Source organism: Elgaria multicarinata, chromosome 11 (genome assembly GCF_023053635.1).
Source record: "Elgaria multicarinata webbii isolate HBS135686 ecotype San Diego chromosome 11, rElgMul1.1.pri, whole genome shotgun sequence".
In the NCBI taxonomy this organism is placed as follows: Eukaryota; Metazoa; Chordata; class Lepidosauria; order Squamata; family Anguidae; genus Elgaria; species Elgaria multicarinata.
The window spans coordinates 782919-810898 of NC_086181.1; the positions used below are offsets into that span (position 1 = coordinate 782919).

At 46.1% G+C, this 27980-nt stretch overlaps 1 protein-coding gene across 1 annotated transcript in view; it reads right to left on the reverse strand.

Moving 5' to 3' along the window:
- ITGB3 (integrin subunit beta 3) overlaps window positions 1-27980 on the reverse strand; it is an 80197-nt gene that overhangs the window by 8464 nt on the left and 43753 nt on the right. The window contains exons 6-13 of the mRNA XM_063138511.1: window positions 27679-27840; window positions 25582-25677; window positions 25051-25140; window positions 23150-23284; window positions 17917-18346; window positions 4843-5065; window positions 2030-2130; window positions 164-283 (exon numbers count right to left, since the gene is read on the reverse strand). Coding sequence (XP_062994581.1) covers window positions 164-283; window positions 2030-2130; window positions 4843-5065; window positions 17917-18346; window positions 23150-23284; window positions 25051-25140; window positions 25582-25677; window positions 27679-27840 — 1357 coding nt within the window. The remainder of the gene's footprint in view (window positions 1-163; window positions 284-2029; window positions 2131-4842; window positions 5066-17916; window positions 18347-23149; window positions 23285-25050; window positions 25141-25581; window positions 25678-27678; window positions 27841-27980) is intronic.

The window sequence follows — 27980 nt, forward strand, 5'->3', positions numbered from 1 at the left end:
TTTTCATGTGCCACTGAGAAATCATGGTCAACCCACATACATCTAGAAGTAGAGAAGAGGGATACAATTTAAGGCCTGGCGTTTCTCATTTTGCAAATTAAGTACTGTCAGTGAATCACCAAAGATTGATTAAAGCCTCATTTTAATGGTTTTTGGGCCTCACCTGGTTCCTCAATGACATAGAGGATGGACTTGCCACTGGAATCCTCATAGTACTGGAAACGTACCACACAGTCATCTTCATCCTTGTAGGTACAATTCACAGCATCTTTCCCCTTGTCTCCTGCATGAGAGGGCAGAAGAAATAACCAGGAATGTCACGAGAGTCCAGTTGGGGGCTTGAGCTCAGCGGGTTTCTGCCTACTCGGCCTCCCAGACCCCAGTCTGTGGAACCTGGAGCTTGCCCGACTTGGCACGCACCGAGTGAGGAAAGCATCGGGAGCCCGCTTACCCACGAGCTGCCATTTTATATAAATTGCCACTGGTGGCTGCAAATAGGGCCATTTACGTACAATGTATAAATAGTCTAATTATGGTGATTTTGCATGAATGGCCCTATTTATGGCTTCCATTTGCACGAAATGGCGATTTACATAAAAGGCCTAACCACACATGCCACACAGGGGTCCGGTGAGTGGCACATGAGGCAGGCAAAGGTGAGTTTGCCCATCCCTAATCTCTACCAAACCCCAATAGATGCCCTTGGGAAACAAGACTCAGGACGCCACAGACATTCAAATTAGGGGCTCTCAAAAAGCAAGAGTCATTATTTGAAAGGCCCTTTTCAGACTTGTGTGTTCGATATAATTCACCTGCTACGGCTCAATGGCAATACTTGCAATTGCAACACTTGCTGGAATCTAGGTTTGGTCCAGCTGCTGTTACAGCTTCAGAGCTGTAAAATGAAGCTACGCACCTGCTCCCTCAAAGGGAGCGCCACCTCATCCAGAACAAGTTGCTTACTCAATTCCCAGACTCGGGAACCACCAGTCCACAGAGCGTCCGTCTTATCAGGATTCAGCTTCAGTTTATTGGCCCTCATCCAGCCCATTACAGCCTCCAGGCACTTGTCCAGCACGTTCACTGCCCCAGCTGACTCCAATGACAAGGAGAAGTACAGCTGAGTATCACCAGCATACTGATACTCAACCCCTTAATGACCACACCCAGCAGCTTCATATAGATGTTGAACAGCATGGGGGATAGAATAGAACCCTGACGCACCCCACAGCTTAATAGCCATAGGCTGGAGCAGGTTTTCCCCAATACCACTCTCTGGAATCAGCCCTGCAAATAGGAGCAGAACCACTGTAACACAGTGCCTCCTACTCCCATCTCGCAGAGCTGATCAATGGTATCAAAAGCTGCTGATTAGAGATCCAGGAAGAGGGACAGGGTAGCACTCCCCCTGTCTTTCACCTGGAGTAGGTGGTCGATCAGAGCAGCCAAGGCTGCTTCAGTGCTGTGCCTGGCCTCAAACCAGACTGAAATGGGACCAAATAATCAGTTTCCTCCAAGAACTTCTGAGGCTGCCCAGCCACCACATGTTCAAGCACCTTGCCCAGGAATGGAACATTTGCTACCGGCCTGTAGTTACTAAGATTTTCCGGGTCCAAGGAAGTTTTCTTCAGGAGTGGCCTCACTACGGCCTCTTTCAGACGGTCTGGGACCACTCCCTCTCGTAGAGAGGCATTAATCACCTCCTTGGCCCAGCCGGCTGTTCCATCCCTACTAGCTTTTATTAGCCAAGAGGCAACTCTATTCTAAAAAAGAGTTGGATTTTTGGGGGTCTATTTTGTGATGGAAAAACAAGCAGAAGGAGCGGGAGGCACGCGGGAGGTGGACGTCATCGTCTAAATGATGCAGGCACATCCATAAGTGGGTAGTAGTGAGCTTGTGATAAAACACTCGTCTGATGACACCTGTAGAAATCCAATCAAACCCAAGCATAATTAATCATAAGCACAGTGATGGTGGTGAGGATGAGCAACCTGCAATTCTTGCAGGGATCCCCCTGCTTCTTACTCACCAAGCTCCTGCACCAACTCAATCTCATCCCGGCAGATGCGCTTGCAGGTATCTTGCTCCATCAGGATCCCCCTCTCAAACTTCTTACATTCCACACACTCCCTGTGCAGGAGGAAAAAAGCAGGTGCAGAGAGAATAGGGAAGCAGTAAGGACGCTGCCTGTCAGACCAACCTTGCAAAATCAGGGAGCTCTCTTCAGATATCACCAGGAACTGCAGTACCCCCCTCCATTCAGCCAAGGGGGCTGTCCCTCCCACAGGATGTCACACAGTTAGAGTTGCCACTTCCTAGGGTGTGGCCCTGCAGCTGTTGAGGGAGGAGCCAGGCAGCATGACCCACTGCATTGGCTCGAACCAGGTGCCTTTGGGCCTCATCTGCTCTCTGGACTTTTAGCAGACGTTGCAGGCTCTAAACATCTCTACATTAAGGAAAAGCCCCTTACCAGGCTTTCTTTCTAAGGCCTATCTGCATTCACTACAGGCTCCTTCAGATGCAATCACATGATTTGCGATTGAACCCGTTCATTCTGGCTAATGTTTCATATAGTGCCATCTAGCAGCGGACTTAATCCCTCAGTTATTTTAGACACCAGATTATCTTGGGGGAGGTGGTAGCAAGCTTTCTGGGGGAAGGCGTGAGAGACATCCTGGAGGTTGATGGAGTCATGGAATGGACCCGCAAACTTCCGCGAGTGGCCAACTATGAGCATGCAATTAATTGCTCATGTAGAGAAGTTCTATAACTCCCAGCATTCCTGGCCATTGGACATTATGTCTGAGAGTGATAGGAATTAAAGTCCAAAACATCAGGGGTGGTGGTGGTACTAGGCTGGAAAAAGCTGGTCTACTCCATCAGCTCAGCTGAATAATTAGATGCCATTTGGTTCTGCTGTTCCCTGAACCATCTCCATTCCCAGTAGTCATTTTAAGAACAATTATGTAACTTTAAGAATTAGTGCCTAAGGATGAGTTGTGAGTTTCAGCTGCCAACCTGAGTGGGTTGCAACTTTCTCAACATAAATTATTGTACTTGTAACACAGGCTGCCACCGAGAGCTTCGGCTATTGGGCAGTATAAAAATGTAATAAATAAATAAATAAATTTCTGGCAGGAGTCTTGGGCCTTCAGAATGACAGGCAGAAGTTCAACACGGGAACCTTTCCTCTGGCATGGACATGTAGTGAAGGGGGAGCTCACCTAGTCATTAAAAGCACAGGAGCCCTGCTTGGTTGGGGAATGGGGACAGTAGTAGCAATTTTAAGTTTTTCTCACAGGAAGGTTAAGAGAGATCGCCTTATAGACTAGGTTCTGAAGCAGCAAAGGGAAGTGTGTAGAGATGGGTAGAGAAAGTACGCTCGCATACACGAACCCTAAGAACACAAACCTTAAGGTGGAGATTGGTTCATATTCTAACACAGCAGAGAGTTTTCTTCAGAACCCTTTGAGTCTACCTCCACTCCTTGATTATTTGTTTTTTTTATCTGAGACTGATGTTACCCTTTCTTTTTTTTCTTTTTTTGCTGGAATAAAGAACACCCCATTTGAATTCTCAAAGTGTTTGTCAGCTGTCCCCCCCCCCGCCTACTCCTATCGGCACAGTTTTCGCAGACTCTTTCTTTCCTTTATCTTTCTCGTTCCCTGGGCTTACCTGATGGACATCCCCTCTCCAACCCTCGCCCCCACCCCAAAACTGAACTGTGTTTGGCTGGAAAGGGGAGAAAAGAAGTTGGCAGGTGTCAGCCCTCTGAGGATCAAAGTTTGGCTATGGGATTCCAGTTCACACTGTAAGTGCCTGGAGGATGAAACCCTGAAACTCAGGGAGGAGGATAGAAGCTAAAGTGTAGCCCCCGAAGGTTTGAGGAATGAAGTTTGGGTTAGGGTATGGGAAGGGGTGGGGGAACCTTTTTCCTGTTCAGGGCTGCTTTCCCCCAGGGGCAATCTGGTGGGTGGGGAAGGGGGCACATGCTAGCAGTGGGCAGAGCCAAGACTGGGTGGGGCCACCCATTCCCTCTCTGCTAGACCCTTGGAGCCTTCAGTCTGGAAGCACCATCTGTCTTTCCGTCCCGCCTCCTCCCTGCCCAGTATGCTGCTAGGGGAAGGACAGGGCACTCTTGGCCAAACAACCCCAGAACTGTTGTTTTTAAATGGAAACTGTTGTTTTTATACTGTTGTTTTAAAGTTTTTAATGGTTTTAAATTTTGTATACTTCTAATGTTTACTGTTTGTAACTTTTGTAAACTGCCCAGAGAGCTTCGGCTATGGGGCGGTATGTAAATGTAATAAATAAATAAATAAATAAATATAAGTCAGAACTGATCAAATTGGAGAGGCATATCATGAAATAAGGCTGAATCATGAGCTAGTGGAACCTGACGGAGCCAAAATAAATGGAAGTTAATTAATGTCCTGGTGGCACGACAATTAAGGCAGTTGTCATGGCTGGCTAGGCTTGCCAGTTTGCCTGAGACTCAGACTTTGGGATTCAGGAGGAGACAGAGCCTGGAGCTAAGGGATGGTTCTTCTCGATCAGAAGGCAGAGCCTGGTGGAGCCCAGTGGGGCCAGAGGATGGCAACTGGTGGGTAAGAGGGCTGACCCTGGCCATGCCTGGTGCTCAGGGGCGGAGCAAAAGCAGTAATCCAGTCATGGGAGACAACAAAAGCACCTGTTCTCTTGCTTCTGGCCACTCACCCTTTCCCCTCAAGAGTCTGAAAAGGAGGCCAAAACCATGAAACGTTGGGTCACACCCTGAGAACTGGAACCCTTTCACATAAGAAATGAAGCCACACTTGTAGAACAGGCCCCCCCTTTGCTCACTTCTTGATGGTGCAGGCATCAGGGCAAGTTGGGCACTTCTCGCAGGTGCTTCCGTAGGAGCCAGGCTGGGTGCAGATGCATTTCCCACAGCTGCAGTACCCTTGCCCACTGCACACCAGCCCATTGCTAGACATGCAGGTATCAGTCCGGGTGGTGCAATTGCAGTAGGCCCCTGTCCAGTCAGGGTCGCAGGCACAGTCGCCACAGACACATTTCCCGTGCCCTGCAGGCAAAATATAGTGTGAATACGTAACTGTATAGGAACCCAAATTGATTTGGGGCTTGTGGGATCAATTTAACATTTAACGTACCACCTTCCAACCCACCTCCATAACATACATGGAAGCGGAGTTCACAATGTTACGCAAGGACTACTGGGGGTGGGGGAGCTCAGGCCAGCCACAATTTCTTTTGCTTTCAGACCCTCATATGTATTACAGAGACAATAATCAGAACTGTACATATGCCCATGATTCTGCTGGAGCACCTCATAGTGCTGAATGTGATGACAGACACAGAATTCATCTTCTGTGGGTTTTTAAAAACATGTTTATATGTTTTTATTACTACATATTTCCTGCCTTTGCTCTAAAGAACTCAAGATTTCCAGGTCTCATGGTTGAAAACATATGCTTGAATGACCTCTGCGACTCAGAGCAGGGCTGAACAAAATTTCCAGAGGTTGGGAACAGTGACCTTGCCAGTTCATATTCTGCTAATTAGTTCATATTCCAGGTCATCCATGATAGTCACTCAGTTACTATGGCTGCTAACTGAAATAATTAAAATAAATCCAGCACCTACAGGGAGCTCTAAGGGCAAAATCCAGAGAAGAATCTGGAAAAGGGGGTGGAGCCCAGTGGTCAAGAAGGCCAAAACCAAAAAATACTGTGTTCATGACAGGCAGGGGTGCACCACCTGTGGCCCACTGGCCACACTTGGCTCCCAGAGGCCTGTTATGCAGCCTCTATGAGCTCTCTGCTGCCACCAAATTCCCCCCTTCCGCACCAGTCGGGGTCACTGCTTCTGCACTGCTAATGCTTTCACCTCCCCCTCCCCCAATGACCCCCAAACATCCCAGAGTGCTGCTTCTGTGCCAGTAACAGCGGTGGGGAAGTAGCATTCCTGATCCATCAATCTGAAGCTTCCCCCACGCCGGCAATCTTGCACAGGAACTCTAGGTTGGAGGGAGGTTAAAGCCTTCCCCCCACCCCAGCAATCCTGAGCCTCCACCCTACTGGAGTCTGTATCCAAAGGCCTACTTCTGCTCCATGTGCTGACAGTCCTCTGCCACCAAGCACTATATCCAAACATGTTACTAGACCACCTGCTTACCTACTCTTAAAATTTTACCTCATTATTGCCAAATTCCAGGGCCTGTCCTTACAATTAATTTAATTCTCATTCAATAGGGCACTGACCCTTCTAAACTTCTGATCCAGTTAAGCCAATAGTGTTAAATCATGCATGGTTGCAGTCAGGAAAAAGGTCAGAGGCCCCATAAAAGGTTCCCATAAAAACACCCAGAGAGAATATTCTACTCTGAGGTGTCTGCCTCTACTCCATCTCTCCTCACACACGCCTGGACAGAGGGCAGTTGGCAGCAGCCCCGTCTGCATGGCGAGAATAACAACAAAGGTCGGTTAATGAGAAACTCAAGTGAATCATACATAGGGAGAGGAGAGAGGAAGGAGCAGCTGGCTGGAAAAAAAATCTCTAGTGACACTGGGGGTGGGGGGGAAATAGGTTAGAGAACAGGTCGTGGGTTTGTCATGCGCCTGAGAAATAATTACTCGGATGGAATGAACCAGGACACAATGGCTTAGTCAAAACCAACTGAGGAGGAGGAACGGAATGAAGAACAGAAATAGATTTAGGAATCATAACAAAAAAATCTCTACATTTCAAAGTTACATGTTGAAGTCACATCTCAGGATTAGGTTGTTGTTTTACTTCCTTGCTCCCATACCTTAATTGAAGCTTTGACTCACATGCCAGAAAAATCTTTTCCTGCTTAATTACAGGGTGCCAGGTCGCTCTTAAAGATGCAGGAGCAGGGCCACTAAAAAGAGGTGCCAACCTTACTCCAAATCCATTTTTTTTTTTACTTTTATATGCCATATTAATATGTCCACCCATCAAAATATGTTCTCTGGGCAGCTTCCAGGAGTCCATTCTGGACTTCAAAATTTGTGATCTGATCCACGGGATTTCAGTGCTCAACCAGATGGTGGCCTTGTTTGCCTGTGGCATAGCACTGTAGCTTACAATTAGGAGGGGTCTCTGGAAAGACCTCCACCTCGCATCTATTAATGCTACCAGTTTGCAACCAAGAGACTACTCTGTACCAATGTGCTACTGAATTGAGACCCAAGGCAACTGTGGCTTTAGTGATGGGTAGCAGAAACCGTGGCGCCATCATTTTCCAACTGATTGGTGGATTGAGGGTTAAACAAGACTTTTCAGCAGAACCCCTGAGTCTTATATTTATTCTGGTATCTTTTGGAATAGTGTTAGCAGAGCAATAAAAGAAATCACAATGAATGACCTGTTTGTTTAATCAATGTTCGGTATATAGTTACACAATAGTTGTCCTATTTTACAGCACGCACAGAAACTCACATGGAATGGAACGCCCCGTGGGGCACAGCTGTTTTCCCCAGCTCACAGAACCACAGCCATTCCCATTATCACTTTGAGTCACTCACACAACCATTCTGGATTCTTGAACCACACAGACAACCAAACTCAAACAATTGTTTTCGCCTTCATGAAAGCAAACATAATCCACGTCTGAAAATACTTAAAATACTTAAAAGGTTGTCACACAGAAGACGGCCATGATCTCTTCTCGATCCTCCCAGAGTGCAGGGCACGGAATAATGGGCACAAGTTAAAGGAAAATGCAGGTTGCTTACCTGCAACCGTAGTTCTTCTAGTGGTCATCTGTGCATTCACACACTATGGGCTTTTGCGCCAAGGCATGCCATTTCGGCAACCTCAGCCGGACATCACCATCGCTACCGACGCGTCCAACCTTGGTTGGGGCGCCCACACCGATCACCTCAACACCCAAGGCAGATGGTCCACAAACGAACGCAAACTCCACATCAATGCCCTCGAGCTCTTAGCAGTATACAAAGCAATTGTCGCCTTCCAGCCGAACATTCAACACAAGAACGTTCTAATCCTATCCGACAACACCTCGGTCGTATGGTACCTCAACAAACAGGGAGGAACACGCTCCACCACACTTCTCAGCATAACACTCAACATCTTCAATTGGGCGATCTCCAACAACATTTCGATAACAGCTATCCACATCGCGGGGAAATCCAATCAGGTTGCAGACACCCTCAGCCGCACCTTCTCCCCGACCCACGAGTGGGAACTATCCAAGACCATCCTTCTCCAACTGTTTCGCCGATGGGGGACCCCATCCATAGACCTTTTTGCCTCCCAGGCCAACACTGTCTGCCGACTCTTCTGCTCCAGAGCTGGGCACGGAAAATCCTCTCTCGGAGATGCTTTTCAGATTCGATGGGCACACACCTTTGCATACATGTTCCCACCATTTCCACTTCTCAACACAGTCATTGCCAGGCTGCGGACAGAACCAATGACGGCAATCCTCATAGCCCCCTGGTGGCCCCGCCAGCCATGGTTCGCTCCCCTTCTCGCCATGTCGAACCAGACCTACATCCGACTACCGCCCATACCGAACCTCATCACGATGGACAACGGGCACATTCACCACTCGGATCTCCAAACACTTCGATTAACTGCATGGAAAATCAACAATCAGTATTAGACATTCCTCCCCAGATACAGCACATACTGCGTTCAGCGAGGAAACCATCGACCCGTAAATCCTATCGAGCCAAACGGTGCCGGTTCAAATCCTTCGCAATCAGGCACAATTTCGACCCCCAAAATTGCTCCATCAAGGATATCCTTCTTTTTCTAAAACACCTCGTAGACTCAGGTCTTAAAAATTCTTCACTCCGGGTACACCTAGCAGCCTTATCTGCTACGCACCCTCCAATCCAAGGACACTCTGTTTTCACTCACCCTCTCATAAAGCAATTCCTCAAAGGTGCAAAAACCTTATTTCCGCCAATAAAACACATCACTTCGCAGTGGAGCCTGTCGGTCGTCTTAAAAGCTCTGACGACAAAACCCTTCGAACCTTTAGCATCCACCAGCAAGCGCCTCCTTTCTATGAAAGTAGCCTTCCTTGTCGCCATCACGTCCGCTCGACGGGCTTCTGAACTCACAGCCCTCCGAGTCGACCCACCATATTTGTCGTTCCACCCCGACAAGGTTACACTTCGACCAGACCAGCAATTCCTTCCAAAGGTTGTGACTTCTTTCCATCTCAACCAGGATATTATTCTCTCTACTTTCTTTAAACAACCGTCTTCTCCACTAGAATCAATTTTGCACTGCCTCGACGTCCGCCGAGCACTTGCGTTTTACAAATCTCGAACCGAGTCATTTAGAGCGACCCCTCGCCTATTTGTGGCATATGGTAAGCCAAACCAGGGTTCACCTATATCGTCACAAAGACTCTCTGTATGGATCACTCAGACAATCCGACTTGCATACCAACTCCAGAATTTGCCTGTGCCTGACCACCTAACAGCACACTCTACTAGAGGCATGGCCACCTTTACGGCCTTTTCCAGAGGAATCCCAGTGCAAGAACTTTGTAGAGCGGCCACTTGGTCGAAGCCCTCTACTTTCATTAGACACTATCGACTCGATGTCAAAGCCAGGGCTGACTCCAGTTTCGGTAGAGCTGTCTTATCTTCACTTCTGTGACACCAACGTGACCAACGAGACTACCCTCCTCCGGTAAGTCAGCTTGTTATTCGCCCATAGTGTGTGATGCACAGAGACCACGCAGAAGAAATTCAGGTTGCTTACCTGTAACTGTAGTTCTTCTAGTGGTCATCTGTGCATTCACACAACCCACCCACCATCCCCTCTAGTCTCGTCAGCTTGAGGTATACTGCCTTATAATATGACTCCTGTCACATACTTATTTCATATTGTGCCAGCATATATGCATACATATATACATACACATTATTGCACGGTATGCATATATACGTATACATATACCTATCCTTGGTTCTATTGACCACGGTCTCAAGGAACTGAGGAGCATGGCGGGACCCCCTGGACATGCGCAGTAGGATGGTGGGCGGGGATCCCGCCAAAAAGTCATATTCAGCTATTGAACCTCCCGACACTGGTCTTGCGCAGGCGCAAAAGCCCATAGTGTGTGATGTACAGAGACCACGCAGAAGAACCAGGTTCCAGCTGGACATCAGGAAAAACTTCCTGACTGTAAGAGAAGTATGACAATGGAATCAGTTACCTAGGGAGGTTGTGGGCTCTCCCACACTAGAGGCATTCAAGAGGCAGCTGGACAAGCATCTGTCAGGGATGCTTTAGGGTGGATTCCTGCACTGAGCAAGGGGTTGGACTCAATGGCCTTGTAGGCCCCTTCCAACTCTGCTATTCTATGATTCTATGAATTGAAACATCAAAAACTATAATCACAGGTCTGGAAGCATTGCTGAATAGGGATTTCTTCTTTTAAAAAAATGATTGTTCAGTTTTCTCTGGAAAGTGGCAATTTCTATCTTGTTGTTGTTTATTCATTCAGTCGCTTCCGACTCTTCGTGACTTCATGGACCAGCCCACGCCAGAGCTTTCTGTCGGCTGTCGCCACCCCCAGCTCCCCCAAGGTCAAGTCTGTCACCTCCAGAATATCATCCATCCATCTTGCCCTTGGTTGGCCCCTCTTCCTTTTGCCTTCCACTTTCCCTAGCATCAGCCTCTTCTCCAGGGTATCCTGTCTTCTCATTATGTGGCCAAAGTTTTGCCTTTAATACCATTCCCTCAAGTGAGCAGTCTGGCTTTATTTCCTGGTAACGGACTGGTTCGATCTTCTTGCAGTCCAAGGCACTCTCAGAATTAAGCATCTATCTTTCTTCGCTCAGCTTTCCTTATGGTTCAGCTCTCGCAGCCATAGGTTACTAAGGGGAATACCATTGCTTTAACTATGCGGACCTTTGTTGTCAGTGTGGTGTCTCTGCTCTTAACTATTTTGTCAAGATTTGTCATTGCTCTCCTCCCAAGAAGTAAACGTTTTCTGATTTCCGGGCTGCAGTCAGCGTCTGCAGTAATCTTTGCACCCAGAAACACAAAGTCTGTCACTGCCTCCATGTTTTCTCCCTCTATTTGCCAGTTGTCAATCAAGCTGGTTGCCATAATCTGGGTTTCTTTGAGGTTTTAACTGCAACCCAGCTTTTGCACTTTCTTCTTTCACCTTCGTCATAAGGCTCCTCAGCTCCTCCTCGCTTTCAGCCATCAAAGTGGTCTCATCTGCATATCTGAGATTGTTAATGTTTCTTCCTGCGATTTTAACTCCAGCCTTGGATTCGTCAAGCCCAGCACGTCGCATGATGTGTTCTGCATACAAGTTGAATAGATAAGGTGAGAGTATACAACCCTGCCGTACTCCTTTCCCAATCTTAAACCAGTCCGTTGTTCCGTGGTCTGTACTTACCGTTGCTACTTGTTCGTTATACAGATTCCTCAGGAGGCAGACAAGATGACTTGCCCATAGCTGAAGCCTTATTTTCTTCCACAGCTGAGAGAAGAAGTTCAGTAGGGGGAGTTTCCCCCAGCATTTAAGTTGACAACCGAAGTTCTGGCTGTCATGTAGGCAGAATGTTCATAGGTGCTCCTGCAAACCCTGGCTGAGTCGCTCCCTTTGCATGCCACCTCAACTGGGACTGTGTGCAGTGCGCGAAGTAGACTTCTAGTCAGCTCAGCTTTACCTGCCCCCACACCCAATGAGATAGACACAGGGCAGGCCAAGATGTGCTGGTCAAAGCACCAGGTGGATTGTAACTGTAACATGGGCCTTTCCCCCTGGGAGAAGCCCGCACACAGTCAAGCCAGGCCTCCACATTGGCCAGGGACCAAATGACATCAGGGGGCATGGCCAGAGTCCCTGAAAATAATGTTATTTTTCAAAGCCCCTACCCCACCCCCTTCCCCACCTTGTGACCCAGTTTGCCTTCACCCATGGCTGCTGCCCCTGCTTCAAATCACCATTATGAATTGTGCACCCCCTTCAGATCACCCTGCTAGCCAGGACTGGAGCAGTTCTGAGCCTTCAGCTGGTAGAGAGGTGGTTCTGAGCTTCCCTCCTCCTAGCAGGAACTGGGAAGTTTGTTACAGGCAGGCAGGCACCCACACACCACATGCATATGTATGTCTGTGTGTGCACTTTATGGGTGGGACAGAAAATGGGTAACACAATGTCACATTAGGCCCAAATAACCCAAGCCTCCATGCTAGCCAGTGAGAGAGGTTCAGTGAGCAGGCAAAGGTGGTAGTGGCTGGCTGGCTCCTTCTCTAAGGAGCAGCCATCTTTTGCTGCCTGGCTTGCCTGTTAGCTCCCATGGGATGGCTAAGTCCAAATCCTATCCCATAGAGGTAGGATGCACAAGCAGGCAGAATGCTCCAGTGGCACAGAGCAGACGAACAATTCAAAAGAGCGGCGACCATCTCTTGCTCATTCTTCTTGCTGAGAGAAAAGGAAAAGCTGAGCAATTGTTTGGAGGCAGCCACAGATGTGCCTGCAAGAAGCAGGCCTTGCTTCTCAGCATGGCATAATTCTGGGGGTGGGCAGGAAATTGTGCAAACAGAGGAGGCAGCGGCTGCCTCTGCCTCCACTCCCTTGTTCAACCTCTCTGGGCACTGCAACAGGGTAGACTGGGCCTGCGGTACTGATTAGAGAAAGCTTAAGCAGCTCTCTCTGCCCATTTCCTTACTTACTTCACTCTTTGGGCACTGCACTATACAGGTTTGGTGAAGGAAGGAGCCACCAGCTCATCTTCTCACTTGCTCACCTGAATTCTACCTCTGGGCTGCATGATGTGGGATTCTGCACAGTGAACCAAATCCTCCCTGTGGTGCCACCCAGAGAGAATCCTAGAATCCTAGAATAGCAGAGTTGGAAGGGGCCTACAAGGCCATCGAGTCCAACCCCCTGCTCAGTGCAGGAATCCACCCTAAAGCACCCCTGACAGAGGGTTGTCCAGCTGCCTCTTGAAGGCCTCCAGTGTGGGAGAGCCCACAACCTCCCTAGGTAACTGATTCCATTGTCGTACTGCTCTAACAGTCAGGAAGCTTTTCCTGACGTCCAGCTGGAATCTGGCTTCCTTTAACTTGAGCCCGTTATTCCGTGTCCTGCACTCTGGGAGGATTGAGAAGAGATCCTGGCCTTACTCACTCTTTGCCTCTGCCTGCTCATTTGTGGGAGAGTGAAGAGAGCAAACAAAATGTGTCTGCAGCCATCACCTCTGCCAGCTCACTCATCTCTCGTGGGGTAGTGTGGAGGATTTGGCTAGCTGGGCCCAATCCCCAACACCATGTCATTCAGAGGAAGAGCACAAGTGAGTGTGAAAGCCGCTGCCCCCAAAAGTGACAACGCTCAGAAGAGGTGTCCTGTCAGGGGTGGGGTGGGGTGGTGGACCTGGAGACTTCCTGGCTGGGGAGGCCCTCTCACCAGGTCCTGTTGAAAGTGCAGGGAAAAGGAGAAGAGATTGGCATTTTCTGTTTACTGTATGAGCACTTTTCAGTCAATCAACTTACTTTCCTCCCAAATAAAAGCAGCAGTGTTAAGCACACTTTTATGTGTTTTGTGTCATATTTATTTAGGGCCTTAGATGTATGTTTTATTATTGTATTATGTTATATTATTTTTTTGCATGTATGTATTGTAAGATGGCTTGAGGGCCTTTTGCTGTAATTTTGGCTGCCTATAAATGCCCAAATAAACAGCATCTTCCTGGTGCAGCTGAAATCCTCAAGCATGAACATAAGGCTTTATCCAAGGTTCACAGGAGCATGTTTCCTGGTGGGGCTCCATCATTTACAAAGACAGATGGAGGTTGCAATTCTAAATACACTTACTAGAAAGTAAGCACCTGCAAAGGCCATAAGACTTCGGCTGTGATCCGCTTCTCTTCGGTTTGGAGAAGCAACAGCGAACCGGGGTGATCCGCCTCCGCTACAGGCGGAGGAGAAGCGAATCGGGGGACTAGCGGAGCATGGCGAAGAGAAGCGACCACAAGCGATTCGCTCCTCTTTTTGCAGAGCGCTCCGCTCGCCATTTTGGATATTTTCCCCCATAGGATTGCATTGCGGGAAAGATTAGTGGATAACTTTTTTGTTTTTCAAGCTATCTCCTTGAAACTCGTTGTGCTTAGAGAGTCATGGGTGGGGGTCATTTTGTGCCTATTCTCAGCACTTTGCATGCTGTGGTTTGCTTGCTATAATTTTTTTAAAAATAGGGTAAAAAAAGCAGGATGTGTACCTTTTTTTGAAGTGCTGAGAGGCAGATTCAACTCCCAATCATGATCACCTGATGAAGCATCCTCCAATCCCAAACTTGGATGGGGGGGATAAGCAAAACGGGATACTTGGTAACTTGGGATACTGGGAAACATTTCTTTCTTAGTCTCTGAACGGACTTTTCCCAGTGTTTTTTGGAACAGTAGCCCCACCAAATGCACAAACACAACCTGAAATCATATACTAAGCAAATAAATAACAGATAGGAAACACAGCACTGCTACCCACCCTAACCTTGGTGAACAACTTAATAGATGTGGTGCAAGGGGATGAGGTCCCCTAGGGCATGTGGACATGCCCAGTGCACACTCCTGTTTTGGAGGGTCATCAGAACCCTCCAAAGATTAACCAGTGGAAGAAGCTACTATGCCTGTCATGAGTTGAAGTGTAAGTTAGCTTCTTAAGGATTGGTCCCTAGACAGGGCCAGTCAAATGGGTAGAGTTCCCCCTCCTCCTGGGCATGTCCACTTTCCTCTTACTGGTAAAAGACAGAGATAGCCTTTTTTAAAAAAAATCTTCTTGTTGTTGTGATTCAGCAACACTGCTGCTTTTAATTCCACTCCTCCTTTGTTTATTTATTTATTACATTTATTATACACCCCATAGTGTATAATAATGACCTCTTCAGTGAAGTCAGGCAGGCTTTAATTGTGGTTCAACTCCTTATTGTTGTTGTTGTTGTTATTATTATTATTACTATTAGTATTAATTAGTACTGTTATTATTAACGTTATTAATGGCTGTGATCACAGTGTAGTCAATCAACTCTGAAGCAAGGATCACAAAGCTTTACACTTATCCTCCTAGTCCCCTAGTTATGGGATGCAAAAGAAAAGGCATCTCTCTGTGCTGCTCCCGCCTCACAGGGATGGTTTGCATTACTGGTTTTGAAACAATCCTTGGCTCACTTCCTTGTGCCCCCAGAAATGTCTGCTGCCTGCCTGCCTGCCTTCCCGCCTCCGCCTGGATGCTGTTGTTTTGGGGTATCTGCTGGGACTTACTTCCCCATAGATCTATGGCATAGTTGTACATCTCTGCCTGCCTCTCTGCCCTCCTGGTGCCTGGGAGATGTACTACATGATGGGCTTTGTGGTTCAACCCCACAAGCCTCTGGCATGCTTGCTCCCAGTGCTACCTGTCCTCTGTGCCCACCCCGCAGGGATGGTTTGTGCGTGTCTTGCTTTGACTCAGGGAGGGTATCCTTCCGTGTGATAAAAGGCAGCTACATTGCACGGTCTTGGAGTGTGTTTGTGTGTGTGTGTGTGTGTGTGTGTGTGTGTGTGCGCGCGCGCATTGGAAGTGTTTCACCTGAGATGAAGATCCTTATTTAGAAAAAAAATCTTGATTCCCCCAAATCATCTGTGCTATTGATTGCTATGGGCAAGCATTTTGCAATGGATCCCTATGGGCAGGTATGGTTTCCTTATGGGCATACTGTCTTTTGTCAGGGATTTTTCATATATTCCCCAAAAATCAGGGGAGGCTCGGATTGACTTCCAACTGGGCATGAAGGTGGATACATGGATAAGCTCTCGTGGTGCCTAATTTGAGGTTTCTAACATGAAAACTGACAGAGTTCTAGCATCCGATTTGAATTGGGGTGAGTTAAAAGGAAAAAAAATGTCAAAAATCAGGGGATGATGGGATTTGCTTGAAGCTTGCCATGAATGTGGATGTAGATGGCATCTGTGAGGGTGCCCACTTTCATGTTTGTATCTGTAAAAATGTCAGAGTAAATCCCATTTCTGAAAATGGGGTGTCGGATTTTCAAAAATTCCCCGAAAATCAGGGGAAGCTTGGATTTGCTTGAGGCTTGGCATGAATGTGTATACATGGATAAGGTCTCATGGTGCCAATTTTGAGGTTTGTAACGTTAACAGAAAAAAAGTTATAGCCATTTGGATTTCAATGCAAGTCTATGGGGGGGGGGAAAACGGAGCTCTGATTCGGATCCGGAGCTCCGCAGCGAAGCAAAGCAGACCATAGGTGGATCGCTGTGGAGTGGACCTGATCCGGAAGTTGAGAATCTGGAAGAGAAGCGGATCAGGGGGGTCCGTGCACAGCCCTACATCAGACTGAGTAAGTATCCATAGCATTACTTTGTAAGGCATTCAAAGAGATGTTCTTGGTTTTGGTTATGTTGGACCTTGTTTTTATTTAGACGCATATATAGTTGATGAGTGTGGTGTTGTCAAAAGGGCACTTTATTTATTGGCATGGTGTAAAGAAAGAATTTTAAATCTCTTTCTCTCAGTGCCTCTAAACCATATAAAGAGTGACTTTCCTTCAGTCAAAACAAAAATGCACAAGATCAGTATTTTATTTTGTTTATTTAGCAGGATTTGTGAACTGCTTTTTTTTTTTTTGCTAGCATGTCAGGATGGGATGTATTAGCTGTTGTATAACATAAAGGATGGGTAAACAGGACATATCTACTTTCCTGGCTTTGTTATGTCCTTTCTGTCTAGTTCCTCATCTCCCATGTCTCATTGTTTGTAAAAGTTAGTGTTTAGTGGCTCAAATCTTTATGCACACACTTTAAAATAAGCTCTATTGAACACAATGGAAGACAAATTTCTGAGTAAATATGCACAGGATCCAGTAATACACATTACCGTCTTCAGAAGGGAGTGGTCCCTGAAAGACCATCAGTTCCAGGGTCGAAAATTACCTACCTGCATCACTGAGTGAACAGGACACAACTTAAGTCATGATTTACTTTTTACATTGATTTCAATGGGTTTGACTAATTTAGGATGCAATTCTATGCATGCTTAGACAGAAGAAATCCTGCAACACTCAGCATTCCCCACCCAGCACTGTTGACTGGGGAATTCTGGGAGTTGTACAACTCTTTCCTCTCTAAACATGCACAGGATTGCATCCTTACTATGGATCCAGCCCTAAGTACGTAGGTGTCATGGAGATACCTTGACATCAAAGTTTCGCTATAAATAAATGTTTGCCATTTGGAGCTTCATTCTCAACGAGTGGAGCAAATACCAGCGAGGACAACATTGGGGAAGGGCAGGAGAGCACGCCCCTCCTGCGTTTCCATCAGGCCACGTATCACCATTATTCCAGTCCAGCTAGCTGGCTCTATGCAAAATGTTTTCATAACCCATTCAATGGACCTATGTAACGAAAATGTGTGCCAAAGGCCACAAATCCCTTTGCCAAAAAAACCACCCCTGACTGTTTGACCTGCGTTCACATAGTTATAATTCAAAGTTAAACATGTACTGTTAAAATATACTGCTTTTCTGCAGTTCATAAAATGTGCTGAGAATCTCCCCTTTCCCTCATGGAACCATTAAATCTCCAATACATCTCTGGGAACAGGCCAGATTCTTTCAGAATCTGAGGCTGGAGATATCCAATAGGTTTTAGAAGAGTTGACAGAGTTTTGAGAAAGCCATCACTTCCCACAGTCTGCATACATTTTTTCCTGTCCTACTGTCACCTCTGTTTAAACAGGTTTTGCAGAGGTTTATTCTGAACCCTACAGAAATCTATTGGACTGAAGATGGAAAGGGAATGAGTGATATACTCCCAGAGTAATGACCAGTCTTTCAAACTGGCTTCAGTTCTTGAAAGCCCATTCCAGCCACTCAGGTAGATTTCACTCACCAGAGCAGAGTTTTCCTTTGAAGCGGACACAGGAGAAGTCATCACATTCACAGTACTTGCCGGAGATCTTGCCAAAATCACTGCTGTAGCAAACGCACTGGCCGCAGATGCACTCACCCCGCTGGTTGCAAAGAGGTTGCCCCTGCTGGGGACTGCAGTTATCCTGCTGGGAGGGACCATACTCCTCCTCAGAGCACTCGCAGAGCGAGCCCAGCCGGCCTGGGTGGCAGCGGCACATGCCACATTCAAAGGTTCCATTGCCATGATTGCACTTGATGCTGTCTGGCTGGGCATACTGCTGGCAAAGGCAGTCACAGTCAAAGTTCACCAGTACTGCCAGACTGTCTTCAAAGCCCACTGGCTTGATGGTGAAAGACTTCTGCCGTTCCAGCGGGCAGCCACGGACCTTTGCCTCAATGCTGAAACTCACCTGGGATGGGCAACACAAGCAGAACTGTTCAGACTCCATGTCAAAGGAACACCCTAAAAAATTCTATACTACTTACTATCATCTTTCTCCCTTTCTTGTGTGTGTGTGTGTGTGTGTGTGTGTGACACTGTCTCTCTCTCTCTCTCTCTCTCTCACACACACACACACACACACTATGGGGGAAATATACACATGAGAGAGCGGGACAAAACAAGAAAATTTGGCTTAATATAATAGAACTACTTGTTGTGAAGTAAATATGGGAATCCCTGCCCTGCATTTTCCTTGTACTGCTAATACAAAGGGGGCATTTTATGGAGAGAACAGGCAGGTGTAGGGAATGCTTAAGCACCTCTTTACCCCACACCCTGGCCCAAAGGCATTTTTTCACCTACTTTTCCCCAGCTGGAGACCATGTACTTGGATGGCTCGGCCTCTTCTGATGAGCAACTCACATTGGTGAAGAGGAGCAAAGTAATTGTGTCCTTTCTTCCCCCTTCTGAATGTAGGATATCTAATATTGCACATCAAGTGGGTGATCCATTTCCAGCCTTCTGTTCTTCCTTCCCTCTCAGGGACTGCAGAAAGCAGTCCCTTTGGAAGGGGGAGCAGGGTGAAGCCTGGTAAAGCAGGCCGTGCCCCCATTCCAAGTTATTCTGTTTGCAGCAACGGCCTCCATGGCATTCCACTGGAGCAAACAGAGAATGGCCAGTGTGAGACCTGTTTCTTCAATTAGGAGAAAGGGTGTGGTAAGGTAGAGAAGACGCTGAGGGGTGTGCGTGTGTTTCAGGAGAAAAGAGGAGTTCTCTAGCTCTCCTTCCACACCACCAAACCTGAGAGGGTGTCAGTTAATATAGTGATAAGAAGGTAGATCAATGCATATCAGATGTAAACTAATACATATATGCATCATCTTGTGCATCATCTCATCCTGTTTTGTGGGATCTGTTTCAGTTTTTAGAGCCTGAGGATGTGGACAGGATGTTTGCATCTACGTGACCTACCACATGCTCCCTCAACCTTTGCTCATCATAGTCCTTCAAGCTCGCCCTGGGGGATTGGATGGGGGGATTGGGAGAGTGGTGAGCTGTGTGATGGAGTGGGCCCCCACCCCCAGCTTTAAGCAGGTGGTGGTGCTGGCACTCCTGAAAAAAAAAACCCTGAATCGAGAGATGTATACTAACTATACAGAGTCAGTATATAACAGTATATTATACTAACTAAATACGAACTATACTAAATTAGTATATTATACTAACAGAGTTAGTATAACAGAGTACAGAAATGGTGGTTCAACTGCTTAATGAGGATGGCAAATTGATAACAGATGACAAAGAAAAGGCTGAAGTGCTCAATTCCTACTTTGCCTCGGTCTTCTCCCAAAAGTGGGTCTTCGACCCCCCTGGAAAAAGTGAAGCAGAAGTTGAGGGGGCAGGATTGCAGTTTGAGGTTGATAAACAAATGGTCAAAGAACACCTAATTTCCTTGAATGAGTTCAAATCTCCAGGGCCCGATGAACTGCATCCTAGAGTAATGAAGGAGCTAGCAGAAGAACTCTCAGAACCTTTGTCTATTATCTTTGCAAAGTCACGGAAGACGGGTGAGGTGCCGGACGACTGGAGGAGGGCTAACGTTGCACCTATCTTCAAAAAGGGCAAAAAGGAGGAATCTGGGAACTACAGACCAGTCAGTCTGACATCCATCCCTGGGAAAATTCTGGAACAGATTATAAAGAAATCAATCTGTAAACACCTTGGAATCAATGCGGTGATCACTAGAAGTCAACATGGATTTGTCAGGAACAAATCCAGTCAGACTAATTTGATCTCATATTTTGATCGGGTAACCTCCCTTGTGGACTGTGGGAATGCTGTGGACGTCATATATCTTGACTTCAGCAAAGCTTTTGACAAAGTGCCCCATGATATTCTGATTAACAAACTAGCTAAAAGTGGGCTAGATGGAACAACTATTAGGTGGATTCACAGTTGGCTACAGAATCGGGCTCAAAGAGTACTTATCAATGAAACCTTCTCAAACTGGGGAGAGGCAACGAGTGGGGTACCGCATGGCTCAGTCCTGGGCCCAGTGCTCTTCAACATTTTTATTAATGATTTGGACGAGGAGGGGGAGGGAACGCTGATCAAATTTGCAGATGACACAAAATTGGGTGGGATAGCTAATACCCCGGAAGACAGAAACAAACTTCAAAGTGATCTTGATAGGCTGGAGTGCTGGGCTGAAAACAACAGAATGAAATTTAATAGGGATAAATGCCAAGTTCTACATTTAGGAAATAGAAACCAATGGCACAGTTACAAGATGGGAGATACTTGGCTCAGCAATACTACAAACGAGAAGGATCTTGGAATTGTGCGATATGGCTGCAAGAAAGGCAAATGCTATTTTGGACTGCATTAATAGAAGTATAGCTTCCAAATCACGTGAGGTACTGGTTCCTCTGTATTCGGCCCTGGTTAGGCCTCATCTAGAGTATTGCGTCCAGTTCTGGGCTCCACAATTCAAGAAGGATGCAGACAAGCTGGAGCGTGTTCAGAGGAGGGCAACCAGGATGATCAGGGGTCTGGAAACAAAGCCCTATGAAGAGAGACTGAAAGAACTGGGCATGTTTAGCCTGGAGAAGAGAAGATTGAGGGGAGACATGATAGCACTCTTCAAATACTTAAAAAGTTGTCACACAGAGGAGGGCCAGGATCTCTTCTCGATCCTCCCAGAATGCAGGACACGGAAAGGAAGCCAGATTCCAGCTGAACATCAGGAAAAACATCCTGCCTGTTAGAGCAGTACGACAATGGAATCAGTTGCCTGCTGAGGTTGTGGCCTCTCCCACACTAGAGGCCTTCAAGAGGTAGCTGGACAAGCATCTGTCAGGGATGCTTTAGGGTGGATTCCTGCATTGAGCATGGGGTTGGACTCGATGGCCTTGTAGGCCCTTTCCAACTCTGCTATTCTATGATTCTATTGTCCAATCACAAATGTGCCCTTTCTGGGTAACGCAACTGAAAGACTGGTGGTGTAGGCCCTCCTGGATGAAATTGATTGCCCTCACCCATTCCAGTCTGAATTCAGGCCGTTTAAGGATGGAATCGGCATTGGTCTCCCTGATGGATGACCTTCTTTGGGAGAGGAACAGGAAGAGTGGGACCATGTTATTCTTCTTGATTACTCAGCTGTTTTTGATACCATTCCTTAATACATCCTCCTGGGTGATCTCCATGAGTTGAGAGTTGTAGACACCATTTTACCATGGTTCAGATCTTACTTATGGGGCTAGTTCCAGAGAATAATACTGGGCAACTTTGTCTTGCCCTCTTGCACATTATTTTATCCCCAGTGTTGTTTAACATCTAAATGAAGCCATTGGGAGCAGTCATGAGGACGTGTGTCCTGCATGCTGATACCCAGCTCTATTTCACTGCAACATTTCTGTCAGGAGAGGCCGTGTGCATTCTGAACCAGTGTCTGGATGCAGCCATTGACTGGATGAGGGCCAATAAACTGAAACTGAACCCTGGTAAGGCAGAGACCCCTATGGGTAGGTAGTTCCCAGGTCCAGGAATTAGGTTGTTTGTCTGTTCTGGACAGATCAGTAACTTGGGGAAGGGAGGGGTAGAGTGCTCCTGGATCCATCTTTGTTACTGTGGTTCCAGGTGATCTCTGGTATATCAACCTGTTCCTGGATAGGGATAGCTTAACCACTGTGGTTCATTCAGCGGTAACTTTACAATTAGATTACAGTAATACACTCCAAGCGGGGCTGCCCTTGCACTTGGTTTGGAAGTGGAAGCTAGGGCAGAATGCAGCAGCTAGGAAGCTCAGCCACATACACATTACACCTGTGTTAAAAGAACTGCACTGGCTGCCTATTAGCAACAAGCCAAGTTCAAGGTTTTGTTGTTAATATACAACACCCTAAACAACTCAGGACCAGCATACCTAGCAGACCAACTTTCCCTATATACAGCCAATTGGTCATTTTGTAACCAACAAATTGTCACCATGTGGTATCTTGGAAGCAGACCTTCTCAGTAATGGCACCTACGAGCTGGAACTGCATTGCCTATGAGCTCTGGGAAGCAGAAAATGTGGTGAGTTTTAAAATGTTCCTGTTGATGCAAGTTTTCCCTGGCTTGTACTTGATTCTCATGCTGCTGCTCCATTTGACTGTTTTCCATTGTTGCCTTTTATTGTTTTTATTGTTTCTGTTACTTATTTGTCCTCATTATAGCTTAACTGTTTATTAACTGAGTATTTTAAAAGTGGCTTTCAATACTTTGCGATGTAAACTGTTTAGAGATTTTATTATATCAAGCAGTATACAAATATTATTAATAAATATGTAATAAAAATATGCATTAAAGGGGATAGACACTGCCCTGGAAAGGTGGATTTTCCAGTCAAGGAAAAGTTCCTTTAAAAGAAATAGTTCTGTGCTGTAACGAAAGCTTGTGCCAATATTGGGCTTCTAGGATCTTCTAGGGTCTTTTCTGAGACTTGCTTTTACATGAGCCTTCCCCAACCTGGCAACCTTCAGATGTTTTGGATTACAACTCCCATTTTCTCCAGCAAGCATGGTTTGGGATAATGGGAGTTGTAGTCCAAAATATCTGGAGGGCTCCAGGCTGCGGAAGGCTGCACTAGAGTATAGGCACGTTTTCTGTAACTCCTTTACAACTGTGGGTGAAGTTTTGCATTTTCCTTGAGGGATACTTGAAGAAGTGGCCATTCTACCCCAGCGCATTGCAATTATTAATGCCCTAGAGCTGCAACCCTGCCACTCACCGTGTCCCCGATCTTAAGGCCAACACAGGACTTAACTCCAGGAATGACTTCACCATCCAGGCATGTGGCATTGAATGAAAGGGACAATTCCTCTGGAAGATTGCGTACTTCCAGTTCGACCTTGGATCGGATTTTCTGAGAAGGGTTGAGATGACAATTAAAATGCTTGAGCTTGAACCTGAAACTTCCCCTAAAAACCCAAGTAATCCTCCCAATTTGAGATTTGGCTGGCACCAACATAAGATTTTGAAATCTCTGGCTCCATTTTCTCCTCATACCTACCTCTGAAGTCAATTCACAACAGAAGCAATTCAGTGTGGTGTAGTGGATTCAGTAGAATGAATAGGTTTGGATCAGGGAGGCCAGGGTTCAAATTGTCCAGCTATGAGGCCCCCTAGGTGACCTTGGGCAAGTCACCATCTCTCAGCTAAATCCACCTCCCAAGTGTAGCTCAGTGGAAGAGCACACAATTAGGCTTGTCAGAAAAACCCAGAACAGATTGAAATGACTTTGGATCTCTATGAATTGTACCTGTGGATTCCACAGTTTCCAAGTTGCATGGATTATGCAGACATGCAGACCATTTTTTTTTTTACTTTCTGGAATTGTTATGCCATGGAATTGTATAAAAATATGAAAATTACTGGGGGAAAATCAAGGGCAAGATGGATGGATGATATTCTGGAGGTGACAGACTTGACCTTGGGGGAGCTAGGGGTGGCGACAGCTGACAGAAAGCTCTGGCGTGGGCTGGTCCATGAAGTCACGAAGAGTCGGAAGCGACTGAACGAATAAACAACAACAAAAAGCACACATGCATACACAACATTTTATATATCTCTGATCTCCCTTCAACCTCCACTGTGTAACACTCTTTTTTGTGTGCTCTGCTTCTTGATTGTGTACTGACCTAACAAAAATACAAAAAATGTTATGTGCCAGCGTAAGTTAAGTAAATTGCGGTGAACATTTTTGTGTACTTTTCCAAAATGGGTTGGGTATGTGGGGGAAATCCAATTCCGTCAATGAGTAGATCACAGAACAAAAGATGCCTGACAGTCCGTGAAACATACATGGAACAGATTAAACAAAATCTGTACATCCCTACACACAAATGGTTCCTGTAACAAAATGTTGCAGTTATATCCCAATACATCCTGTTAATCAATAATCCTATGGCTATGCTTGATAGGAAGCAATAAAAGAAGAAGAAGAAGAAGAAGAAGAAGAAGAAGAAGAAGGAGGAGGAGGAGGAGGAGGAGGAGGAGGAGGAGGAGGAGGAGGAGGAGGAGGAAGCTTATAATTAAAGGAACAAGGGTCAAATAAATAATTTAAAAATTGTCCCAAAACAGGACTGGAAAATATATATGAGGAGATAACACAGAAAACACTAGAATGCAATGATCTGGCTTCTGGCTTCTCCATAAAAAGTGAGTGATGACAATTTCATGTGAATAGTGTTTGTTTGTTTGTTTGTTTATTCATTTAAGCATTTTTATGCCGCCATTTAGCCAAGGCTCTCATGGCGACTTACAAAAGTGTTTCTTGTTTGTTGCCTGAGGTGAATTAAAATCTGCCCTTCTGAGCAGCATCACAGTATTTCCAAGAGTTGGTTGGGTTGCAACTTCATTTTAATGCCTGTCATTTCTTTATTACCTCCCCTTTACAACAATGGCTATGCCCCTAGCAGCCAATAGAGATGAGAAGGCCCTGAATCATGTCCCTGGAATGAAGGAACTATCACTCAGCCAATGAGCTGCTAAGCTGGGTCTGTGCCCTTCATCCAAAACTACAAGTGGTTGCCGAGTTTGCCTCTATGGTTAGGTCAGCCTTGCTGATGGCCTTATAGGCCCCTTCCAACTCTACTATTCTATGATTCTATGATTGCCGCAAATACTCACCCCATAAGAATCCAAAATGAGCTGCAAGACATTGCCAGAGTTATCTGAAAGGGTCCCTACAGTAGTGCCAGGGAGCAGCGCACTGTAGTTCTGAAAAGAAAAGCATAAGCTAAGAAAACTTGGGTGACCAATATTATTACTTTCATTTTTGAAAATAGACCAGGGGTGGGCAGTCTTCAGGCCTGTGGGATCTACTTTTTTCATTAGAGCCTCCACCATCCAAAGACTGCTGCAAAAGACATACACTGAAAACGAAAGAATTCTGAGATCAGGAATTTGTTTTGAGTACCAGAACTGAATGGAACTCACAGTCCTTCTGCACAGAATTCCACTCCTGGTTTTCCTGAGCTTTCTTCTTCACAACAGTATAACTGGGGGCAGGGGAGAGATTTTGTTGCTGCTTTGCATATCATCTAAAGATTTACCAGTAGATCTGGAACTAGTTTCTGTTCACCCTAATTTCAACAGACTATTTCATGTGGCTTCCTCCCACCCGAATAAGCTCCAACCAAACAGTATGAGTTCTCTTACCCGGTAGAGACCCACAATGTTCTGAGTCACAGCAAAAATCAGGTTAATGTTTTTCTGGGAGAGTTTATCTGTCATCAGGCCAAGAGATGGGTAATCCTTGGGGCAGAGAAAGAGATAGAGAAATAGAGAATGTTTTATCAGGAAAACAACAAACAACAAGGAATTGTGTGTGGTGGGGATATGTTTGCTTTTTATTTATTACTTATTTAAAACTTTTTAATACCACCTTTCATACCAAAACTAGTGATATCATCACAAACCTTAGCTATACAAAAGCCAGATCTCAACACTCTATCCCACTCTTCCCAACATGCTGTTACACATTAGTATGATCAAGAAATTGAACCCAGGATGGTGCTAAGCAGAAGACGGTGCAGAACATACTCAGTTCACCAGAGGCAGGGAGCAAGCTTGGACTCCATCCCAAAAGTGTCCTCAAGTGCACCCCTTCATTTCTCCCACATCAATCAAAAGATGCCATTCACCTCTGTGGGGAAAAAGCACTCTTGATGACATTGTTGTAGTGAAGGCAAAACTTGCCTTCTACTCCTGACAGTGATGGGCTGTCCTCAGTGACACTGATGTCGCAGTGGGTGCAATGTGACCCAATGTGCAATATATCCTCAGGTCAGCTTTAGAAAGTGTCAGTGTTCAGAATTTTCAAGGGCCCCCAATATCACCAGTGGGCCCTCTGCCTCAACAGTGCCACTGTTTTCACCTTGTACAGCTGAAATCATTTTTATTAATGATTTGGACGAGGAGGTGGAGGGAACGCTGATCAAATTTGCAGATGACACAAAACTGGGTGGGATAGCTAATACCCTGGGAGACAGAAACAAACTTCAAAGTGATCTTGATAGGCTGGAGTGCTGGGCTGAAAACAACAGGATGAAATTTAATAGGGATAAACGCCAAGTTCTACATCTAGGAAATGGAAACCAAATGCACAGTTACAAGATGGAGGATACTTGGCTCAGCAATACTACAAACGAGAAGAATCTTAGAATGTTGTAGATCACAACCTGAATATGAGCCAACAGTGTGATATGGCTGCAAAAAAAGCAAATGCTGTTTTGGACTGCATTAATAGAAGTATAGCTTCCAAATCACGTGAGGTACTGGTTCCTCTCTATTTGCCCCTGGTTAGGCCTCATCTAGAGCATTGCGTCCAGTTCTGGGCACCACACTTCAAGAAGGATGCAGCCAAGCTGGAGCGTGTTCAGAGGAGGGCAACCAGGATGATCGGGGATCTGGAAACAAAGCCCCATGAAGAGAGACTGAAACAACTGGGCATGTTTAGCCTAGAGAAGAGGAGATTGAGGGGAGACATGATAGCACTCTTCAAACACTTAAAAGGTTGTCACACAGAGTAGGGCCAGGATCTCTTCTCGATTATCCCAGAGTGTAGGACTCAGAAAAATGGGCCCAAGTTACAGGAAGCCAGATTCCAGCTGGACATCAGGAAAAACTTCCTGACTGTTAGAGCAGTACGACAATAGAACAATCCTAGGGAGGTTGTGGGCTCTCCCACACTGGAGGCCTTCAAGAGGCAGCTGGACAGCCATCTGTCAGGGATGCTTTAGGGTGGATTCCTGCATTGAGCAGGGGGTTGGACTCGATGGCCTTGTAGGCCCCTTCCAACTCTACTATTCTATGATTCTATGAACCCAAGAAGGTGAAAGGCAGTGTGAGAGAATGCTTGGTTTACATGTCTCGCATAACCTCTTGAAGGTTACAGAGGCCCGCTGAGGTTGCCTGACCTGAGCCCTCTGCTCTGTCATGCCACCCACTGTCCTGCCTTCCCATCTTGGCATGGGTGGGAAAAGGAGCTGAAAGTGAGGTGAACGTTGCTTTATAGAAACAGGCACAAAATTCTATCCCTCCTGCCCACCTATATTGGGCAAATGTGGCGTCTTGCTACTGTTCGAAGTGTTAGTCATTTGTATACAGTTAGAAATATTTACAAGGTTTATCAATTTCGTTATTCAGAATAGAAAATGTTTTATGATACTTGTTCAAATGTACTAGCAACTATAATGTAACAATCCTTGTAGTGGTTGTGATCCTTCCACTCTAGCTACAAAACTTTGCCCTTACCAGTGTGGTAGAAGCATCATAGAAGTTGCTGCTGTCCATATGGCATTGTCCGTCATTCGGAGTCACGATTCCTGCCAATCTCCCATCTAAAGCAATGTGTGTTTTGGCATCTGTAGTGAACACCAGCAAGTGGGAGGCATCGGGTCTCCAGCCAATCTTTTCCTGTAGCAAAATAAAAATGGCAGCATAGTTTTCATAGAATCGTAGAATCAAAGAATAGCAGAGACGGAAGGCGCCTACAAGGCCATCGAGTCCAACCCCCTGCTCAATGCAGGAATCCACCCTGCATTGTCTGCGTCCTT